Source organism: Balearica regulorum, chromosome 8 (genome assembly GCF_011004875.1).
Source record: "Balearica regulorum gibbericeps isolate bBalReg1 chromosome 8, bBalReg1.pri, whole genome shotgun sequence".
Taxonomy (NCBI): Eukaryota; Metazoa; Chordata; class Aves; order Gruiformes; family Gruidae; genus Balearica; species Balearica regulorum.
Window position 1 is genome coordinate 31,798,353 of NC_046191.1, and position 8,979 is coordinate 31,807,331.

At 52.0% G+C, this 8,979-nt stretch overlaps 1 protein-coding gene across 2 annotated transcripts in view; it reads left to right on the forward strand.

The window, feature by feature from the left end:
* The window catches only part of RC3H1 (ring finger and CCCH-type domains 1), a 75,177-nt gene extending 67,371 nt beyond the window's left edge, over window positions 1-7,806 (forward strand). Inside the window, exons 1-7 of one of the 2 annotated variants that reach the window (XM_010306769.2) lie at window positions 517-665; window positions 3,992-4,370; window positions 5,534-5,749; window positions 6,059-6,196; window positions 6,288-6,681; window positions 7,025-7,089; window positions 7,275-7,806. In XM_010306769.2, coding sequence (XP_010305071.1) covers window positions 3,996-4,370; window positions 5,534-5,749; window positions 6,059-6,196; window positions 6,288-6,681; window positions 7,025-7,089; window positions 7,275-7,448 — 1,362 coding nt within the window. In that variant the 5' untranslated portion in view covers window positions 517-665; window positions 3,992-3,995 and the 3' untranslated portion in view covers window positions 7,449-7,806. Of the gene's footprint in view, window positions 1-516; window positions 666-3,991; window positions 4,371-5,533; window positions 5,750-6,058; window positions 6,197-6,287; window positions 6,682-7,024; window positions 7,090-7,274 lie in introns of those variants that run through there. The other variant, XM_075760516.1, reaches the window with a different exon arrangement.
* The last annotated feature ends 1,173 nt before the right edge of the window (window positions 7,807-8,979 follow it).

The following is an 8,979-nucleotide window of genomic DNA, read 5'->3' on the forward strand; positions in this document are numbered from 1 at the left end:
CTGAAATTGCATTGCTCAGTCCTGCTCCCAACACTGCTATGGGTGGGCTGGAGGCAGGGGGAGGTGCTGTTAATCCTCGGCCCCCCAGCTGGGCAGGTGGAAAGGGGAGCATAGTTAAGAGGGGACGTATTTGAAACTGCCGAGTGTGAAGTGGAGCAGTTTCTCCCAATTTATGTCTGTTTGGGAATGGGGGTGATGGGATTTGGGGCAGAGGGAAACATTTTGCTGAGCTACAAGGTACTAAAGTGAGATTTACAAATACCTTACGTCATCACGTTTTTATTTGAACTCTTGAAAGTTTTTGGGTTTGTTTTTTTTTTTTTTCATGGTACAAGCAGTTAATTTTCTATTGGCAAGAACTGAAGGCATCTGACACTTGTGTGGTGTAGGTGGTCGAACTTTCCCTTGTCAGATTGAACTTTAAAACCTCTTTCAAACTAAACATTGCTGCTTCCCCCCCCACCCCGCTCTTTGCTTAACCTTCTGTAGCTGGTCATCAGCCTTTGGTCTCAGCGTCCTACTCCCCTCCCACCCTCCCCTGCTTGAGCACAGAAATCTAGTGGGGAAAACTGCTTTGGACTGGTTTGGGCTCAAGCAAGACTGACTGGCCTCTTAACGATTTGCCTTTACATCCTAAAAGCAGAAGGCTGGAGGTACAGGGGCAGGTAAGAGAAACCAATTCCACTAATATTTCATTGTTAATTAACTCCTTATCACAGGTTTGTTTCCCTGTGTAGGAGCCTGTGAAGTGTAGTTGCTGCCAGAGTGTTTTTTCTCTCTGGGCATGGCCCTGAGGAGCCATTTCAAGAGGGCCCTCGCTTCTGTACAGCTCGCTAATCTGTCCTGCTTGACTTTTATCCCCGACCTGTAGCAATGCTTCATGGTGTGGAGAGCAATTCGTAAGGTCAGGTTGTCCTGAGTAATCACTGATCTCTTGCCCGGCTGTAAAAGAGTACTGCTGATATACTTTGCGCTTCATTTTTGGGGCGCGGGAGAACAGGGAAAGCTTTTCTTCTCAAGAGCCTATGTCAGTCTTAAAATGGTTTGAGCTACTTAATGTTTTCTGGGCTTTAGCACGCTGTACGGGTGCTGTGGGATGTTCACACGGCTGTAGGTAGCACCAGGAGGTTCGGTAGGGTGGTTGCTGTGGGTCTGTGAGCAGTTAGTCGTCCTTTCGTGCAGCGCTGAGAACAGTGGGATGGAAATGGCTGGAGCCCGGCTGTGTTGCACAGCAGGCGTGGGATGGGGAGAAGATTCTGTACACTTGCCCAGAGCCTTCTGATTTAGAGCTGAATCAGCAACTTGTTTCATGGCTTTCTACACTTCTTACAGGGGTGAAGCCGAGGGAAAAAAGCCTTTCCTAATTTTTACGTTCCTCCTTGCCAGTAACCCTTTTCAGGCAGTGATGCTGTGGTAATACTTTTGGGATCCTTCCAGGATGAAAGCAGTTGACATATGGAGTGTGTGGCAGCGCTGCAGTGGAAGAGGGTTTGTTGAAGAGCTGTGGAGGGAGGAGAAGTGTTTTTTCAGCCAACTGCTCCGATGAAGAGCTGGCTTAAGAAACAGTGAGGGCCCTTGCTCTAAAGCGCAGCTGCTGCCTCTCGGGGTGGTAGTTCACCGCAAGTCTCACATCTCCCCTGTTGTAGGAAATGCTGTGTACATGGGTTGGGTATGTCAGGGGCAAGTTGGCCTTAGTGGCTGATAAATTGGATTTAAGGCATTAGTATGAAGTCCTGCATCTCCTAGTTTGATAGGGTCAGGACTTCGCTGTGAAGTAGCAATGGGGAGTGTTTCCCATTTAACCAGGATGGGGTGAAGATGAGGTGCTCTCCCCACTCCTGTAGTTTGGGTGTTAAATGTGAGATTAACGGCGCTTTTTGTGACGGTGAGCACCACGATCTGCCTCGAGCTTGACAGAAGCAGGCAGCTGTGCTTGTACCAGCAGGTCAGCACACGCTTGTGGACGTGCCTTTCCCGGGAGGTGAGCGGAGCGACAGGGCAGGGACTGAGGCGAGGCTGTCCTTTCTCCAGTCCTGGTCCTGGGGCTGCAGAGCACAGAAGTGTGTCTGCCTTGTTGCTGGCTGGTTTTTTTTGTTTGGTTTTTTTTCCTGTAGAAGTGAAAGGTTCGGAAGAGCAGTGCTTCCTGGAGTACTTTCAATTGTCTGAATAGTTTTCCTTTCTCTTGCCCTCCTGCCCTAGGTGGTGTGTTTTATTTCTCTATTTCGTTGACTTCCCTCCCCTTTTAGTTTTGGGGTTTTTTTTTTTTATTTTCCACCCTTTGTGGTGCTGCATCCATCCTAAACCTTTTGAAAGATAATCTGCTTGTTGCTACCACCAAGGCCTGAACAAGTACAGCTTGTTTTGCGTGTTTTCTTGCAGTATTTGTTGCTATGCTATTAGCACATGCTAAAGAGGGTCCCTCAGGGCTCCATACGGTCTTGGTGCCAAATGAGGTAATTTCTGCTTTTGCTGAGGAACTGGAGCTGAGATGAAGTCATTGCCCAAGAGCCCGGGAAGGGGGTTGTGAAAGAACCCGGAGGCCTCCTGCATCCCGGATCAGCCGTCGAGCCGCTCCTATTTTCCTCCCACCAGTTCTGGCCAGACCACAGACACGGAGATCACCAGTGTGCAGTGCAGCTGATCTTTAATTTAGTTACTCAGGAGGCAGTGCTTGGTAGCTGTGGCAGTGAGTACGTGGGGGTGGGCAGAGACCTTCCCAAGTTAGACATAGCTTCAAAAAAAGTCTTCCACGGCCAGCAAGTCCTGGGCGGGCTGCCAGCCCTTTCCAGTAGTAGTTTCCTGAGCTGTTGTGGCTGCGGTCCGTGAGCTTCCTCCCATGGGGTGTGTGAACAGACTCAACCCAGAGTCACGTAAAGGGCATCTCGAAACCACAGCACGCAGGAAACCTTGTGTGCCGCTTCACCGGCCCCGGGCTGGCCGATGAGGGAGACCTTGCTGCCGCAGCTCACGGGATGTGCAGATCCCCCTGCTCTAGCAAAGCTGGAAAATACAAATTCTCTCTACCTTGCTGGGAGATCTTCAGAGACCTGTTTTTGCTAGAATGTGGTTATTACCATTAACCTACCCTCGTCAGGTACCAGGGACGGTCAGTTTGCATTGAGGTGGTGTGATCTTTGGACAGGAATAGCTGTGGTGCACCAGCTACGCCGTACACGCCCATACAATACACTTATTAGGGATTAAAGATGCTCAGTGCATGGAGGGACCGACTGCCCTGCAGACCTGCCTCGTCCTTATCACCTCTCTTCTCTGCTGTGGCATTTCCTGCATCAGTAACTTAAATAGTGTCAAGCTGAGGTGAGCCTGAAAGCCCAGACAGGAGTTGAAGGGGACAGGGGAGCTCAGGGGAAGGGGGAAAAAGAGACCAGGAAAACCAGGAGATTCCTCCAGAGAAAAGGGGAAGGAAACAGTCAAAAACATTTTGTCTAAGGCCAACTGGTCTGTGGAGCTTGGGGTACCTGGGGGCTCTCCCCATGAGGAAGAGGGGTAGGATCTGTAGAGAAGCATAGATGCACCTGGACTGCAGGTCGGGGCAGCCGGTGGCTCTGGTGGCTCTGCGCTGGCTCCTGTCGCCGGCGGGGAAATGCAGCACGGGCAGGGTCCTTTCATGGTATCCACCTCTGCTGGCCAACAGTGGGGACTCAGAAGTTCAAACCATACATTTTTGTACAAACTTGTCAAGGCTGAGCCTGTTGCTTTTAAAAGAGAGGGCACCCAGGGCTCTGGGAAAGCACCATTTTCGGGTTGTTGTTTCTGAAAGTGGTGTGTGCTCAGAGGCATGCTTGTCTTGCTGGTGTTTTGTCGGTCTGTCCTCCTGGTCTATCCTGCAGCTACAGGACAAAAGGACGATTGGAGAGGACCCGTGGGGCTTCTGTCACTCTGATGTTGGCTGCAACGGGGCCCGTGGGCTGCAGCGACAGCGTGGGGTTTCTGGACAAGCCAGAAATAAGCACTCTCTCTCTGGTTCCAGGACAATGCATCTTTTTGTGGTGTGTCTCTTCAGTGTCTGGGGTCTTGCTGCCCCTGAGCACTACGTCGTGGAAGACATCTGTACCGCAAAGCCACGTGACATCCCGGTGAATCCCATGTGCATCTATCGTAACCCCGAGAAGAAGCTCCAGGAGAGCGAGGGGCAAGAGCCAGGGAAGGGCAAACTCCCGGAGTCTACTAACCCCCGGGTCTGGGAGCTGTCGAAGGCCAACTCACGCTTTGCTGTTGTCTTCTACAAGTACCTGGCTGACTCCAAGGACAATGGGGAAAACATCTTCATGTCGCCCCTCAGCATTTCTACAGCCTTCGCCATGACCAAGCTTGGAGCTTGTGGTAGCACCCTCCAGCAGCTCATGGAGGTCGGTGGCATTTCCTCAGCCTTTTCCCGTAGCTGTCACCTGGGTCTGAAAGACAGCAAAGGTGACAGTGGCCAACCGCTGCTGAAGGGCTCTCTGGGGCAAGATGGCTCCTCGGCTTGGGACGGGAGACCTTTAAACAAGCCCCAGAGAAGGACGTACGCAGGCTGCTTGTCTCAGATCTGTTTCAATCCCAGCTCTTTCCTCTGACTCCCTATTTGCATCCAGCGTTCGGGGTGGATTTTTTTGGGTTTAAGAGGTTAGGTTTCATCTGGAGGAATGGAACCCCATTTGGGAGATGAGGAAAGGGAATGGGAACAGTTTCTTTCTTGTGGATTGGGCAAGCACATAGCGGAGCAGGTGGCTAAGCTTTTTCTTATGCAAAAAGCAGGAAAAGCCATGATATCAAGTCCTGTTGGGAGAGGTTCTTTTTCACATTCCCTCTCTCCCCCTTGGGACACAAATAAGACACATGGGACACCCTCCAGTCCACCTGGCTTCCAGGGTTCTGTCACCCTGCAGGAGCTCAGAAACATCAGTTACTTCTCGAGGACCTCCTTGTAGTGAGCTAAGAGTAGTCTGAGCGCTCAGCCAGGACTAAGCAGCTTCTGTCTCTTGTGTTGGGCAGAATTACAGCAGCACAGTAAGGGCCTGAGCTTCCTGAGCAAGGGAGCCTGCACACACAGAGCCTTGCCCTCCAGCTGTGGCTCTTAAACTCGGAGGGAAGCTCTGGTCCTGGACTGAGAGGTAGTCCTGAGTTCAGGCTCTTCCATGGGACCTATTAACTCCCTGCCTGTCCAAGCACCCTTCTTGCTGCTGGACCCACTTGCCTGACAGCTGAGGACACTCCTCTGCCACGTGAGGTTTGGTACTGCCCGTACCTTCCTCGCAGAGACCCGAGGCAACAGCCCAGAGGGGCCTTTCTCCCTGCAACGAGGAGATGTGAATTGAACTGCTCCGCTTGTCCCCACTGCTGCTGTCCTCACAGATCCTGCCTCTAGAGTGAGAAATGTTGGGGTCACCTGCCATCATCCCCACAGTCTGGGCAGGGCAGAGCAGTGAACCACATCTCCAAAATCTTCACTCATGCCTTCCCCTCTGGGGAACTTGCTGTGGGAGAACAAGAACCTGCTCACGGGTTCATTCTTGCTGTTTGCCTCCTCCAGGTATTTCGATTTGACACCATTTCGGAGAAGACATCTGATCAGATCCACTTCTTCTTTGCCAAGCTGAACTGCCGGCTTTACAAGAAAGCAAATAAATCCTCAGAGCTGGTATCAGCCAACCGCCTCTTCGGGGAGAAATCTTTGGTCTTTAATGAGACATACCAGAACATTAGTGAAATAGTTTATGGAGCGAAACTCTGGCCCTTGAACTTCAAAGTGAGTTTGAACTACTTTTTTTCTTTTTTTTGGTTTGATTCCTGCTGCCCCCTCCCCCCCCCCCCCTTTCTGGTTTTGCTGTGTCCCTATCTTTTGCCCCAGCGAGTGCCCCGCTCTGGGCGCGCGGAACATCAGTGAAGGCAGGAGGGAGTATGGGATGCAGCTCCTCCTGTCCCAGCTCACCTTAACAACATTCAGTGTCCTCCTGGAGCACGTGCCCTGCTAATCTGTCTCCTGCACAAGAGGTGTTTAAAACCCTTAATTTAAGCTTTTTCTTTTTTTTTTTTTTTTTTTGGTCTCTTCCTTCAGGAGAAGCCAGAATTTTCCAGGGCGATCATTAATGAGTGGGTGGCTAATAAGACGGAGAAGCGCATTACAGAAGTGATCCCAGAAGGAGGCATTGATGATCTCACTGTCTTGGTCCTGGTCAACACCATCTATTTTAAGGTACGGTTAACAAGGCTGGGGGAGCAGCCCGTTTCCCTGGGGAAAACGCAATGCTCATGTTTGTCTCTGTCCACCACGCTCTCCCTTTTAGGGGCACTGGAAATCGCAGTTCCCAGCTCCAAACACAAAACTGGATTTATTTCACAAAGCCAACGGTGAGACCTGCAAAGTCCCAATTATGTACCAAGAGTCCAAATTCCGCCACGCGTCCATCCCCCAGGACAAAGTCCAGGTGCTGGAGCTGCCTTACAAAGGGGATGATATCACGATGGTGCTGGTCCTGCCCACTGCTGGGACATCACTGGTGGAGGTGGAGCGAGACCTGACATCGGAGAAGCTGCAGGACTGGATAGACTCCATGACGGAGGTCTCTCTCTTCGTCTACCTCCCTCGTTTCCGCATTGAGGACAGCTTCAGCGTCAAGGAGAAGCTGAGAAAAATGGGGCTGGAAGATCTCTTCAGTCCAGAAAATGCCAGACTCCCAGGTCAGATGTGGAGATGGGGTCGTGTAGGGTGGAGGTGGGAGGAGACCGTTCCCCCACAGGTGCCGGGGCAGCAGTAGATGCAGCAGCACGTGAGGAACAGGAACATCAAAGTAATTAGATGTTGCTGCAGTCAATGATGGGCTCTGCGGTCAGTCCCATCATGGACACACAGCCCTGCTCTGCATTCAGGGCGTGGAGTTCAGTCAATCGCAGTTGGTGGAGGATATTCTTGTCGTAGTGCAGACCTGCCTTCTGCTTGAACGCTGGCTGTGAAGGAGCTCTCTTGAGCTGTCGTCTAAAAACATAGTTTTAACTTTCTCCCTTTTGTTATTCTGGGTTCCAGGTATCATTGCAGAGGGCCGTACAGACCTGTATGTATCTGAGGCCTTCCACAAAGCCTTCCTCGAGGTAAGCCTTGTTTTGTTCCAGGAGGCGTCTTCCTCTTTGTTTTGAAAAACGTGAAGCGTTAAAAGAAAAACCAGCTCTGAGCCCTTGGTGTTCACTTCCCCGGTGATCTGGGGCTTTGGGGGCAGGTGGGAGAGCCCTCTGTGTACTGCCCGTGTTTTAATCCCATCTTCTCTTTCGGTTGGTAGGTGAATGAAGAAGGCAGCGAGGCATCGGCTGCTACAGCTGTCACCGTCTCCGGCCGTTCCTTCCCCATGAACAGAATAATCTTCAACGCCAACAGGCCCTTCCTGCTTTTCATCCGGGAAGCTGCCCTCAACACCGTTATCTTCATGGGCAGAATAGCTGATCCTTGTTCCTAAAGGGGCTGTCAGGGCCTCGCTTCTCCCTTCCCTGCCTCTGGGAAAGGGGCAGTAGGGTCTCGCCACAAAGCCCGGGCTGCTCCTGGGCTGGTTGCTCTTGCTGTTTGGCGCAAACCCCCAAAAGGGACCGTATCCAGCTGGGCTGTTACTGCTCCCCCTCGCTGCGTCAGGTGAGGGGGCTCAGAGGGCACCTCACCTCCTTCGTTCAAAGGGAAGCTGAATTTTTTTTCCGGCACCAGTATTGTTGTGGCACCCAAACATGAGTCCAGCACTGCTGTCATCCTTATATCCAACCCTCAAACTGTAACTCTCATCCCCTGGTACATTAAAACCTATAGATCTGTACGTAACAAACTGATCTCTGAATGGCCAGTTTTCAGTAGGTCACTTCCTAGGCTTATTTTAACTTTCCTTTTTCCCTGCACGCCCCAGTCCCAGCGGAACAAGCCCACGCTGGAGGGGTCAGTGGAACGGCAGCAGCCATGTGGCTTGTGGTCAGTGGAACGGCAGCAGCCGTGTGGCTTGTGCTGGCTGGGCTAGAAACGCCTTTACCCGGCTCTGCGCGGAACAGCTGGTAGGTGGAAGAGCTGCCCGACGCCGGAGCCCCACGTGCCAACAGCTCTGGCGTGTCCAAGCGCTGAGCAGTCACTAGGGAAAGCCTCGCGTAGCCACGGCTATGAATTTGTCTTTTGGAGTAGTAAGATTTAAACTAGCTCCGTGCTAAAAGTTAAAAGTGGGGGTGTCTGTGAGCTGTAACAACCCCCAAGTAAGGTAAGCGGTATCCATAATGCCGTTAAAAATCTATTATTTCACCTGCACGTTGACTCCTAGAGCTGAGGGGTCCTGGCCTGCTGCCGTGCTATGTGTGTGACCTGACTTCTGGCCCACCCAAGGTGGCCACGCTGCTGTAGGACCTCTGACAGGGTTCTCTTCAGGATGCCAAAGCAGATGTGCTGAGCTTTCCTCCAAGGTTCCTGCGTTTAGGGCAGCTCTTTAAAACAAGAAACACGGTCCTGTCCTGTCACCAATACGTGTTATGAAGTGGTGTGTGCAGGCAGCTGCTGAAACACCAGGAGATGGCACTCCCCGCCGTGCAGTTTGCTCTGGATTTGGTAGGACTGGTGAAACATCTGCCTTTACAAAGGCCTCCTCTCAGCAGCGGCCGCTACAGCGAGCCAAGCAGTGAGGGAGTTAAGGTAGACGTGCCAGCCTGCAGAACAGCTGATGTGAAAGGGTGTTTGGTCGCTCCAGCTCTAGTTTTGGAAGCAGCTGGAAGTTTTGCAGGACTCCCCTGTTCCCCGGTAGGAAGGTTTGAGCATCCGCGTTTGTGCCACAAGTGGTGAGTGGTTTGCTCACGAGGAGTCACCACCTCTGTTGTACCTTGGGGCGATAGCCATCGGTCCCCTGCACACAGCGCAGACCTGTAAAGCACTTACCCTTTTTGTGCCAGCGTGCTTGCCTGGAGCAACGCCTCGGAAAGCAGCTGCGGCCCTGGAAGAAAAGGGGGAGCACTTTGGAAATCACTAGGAGT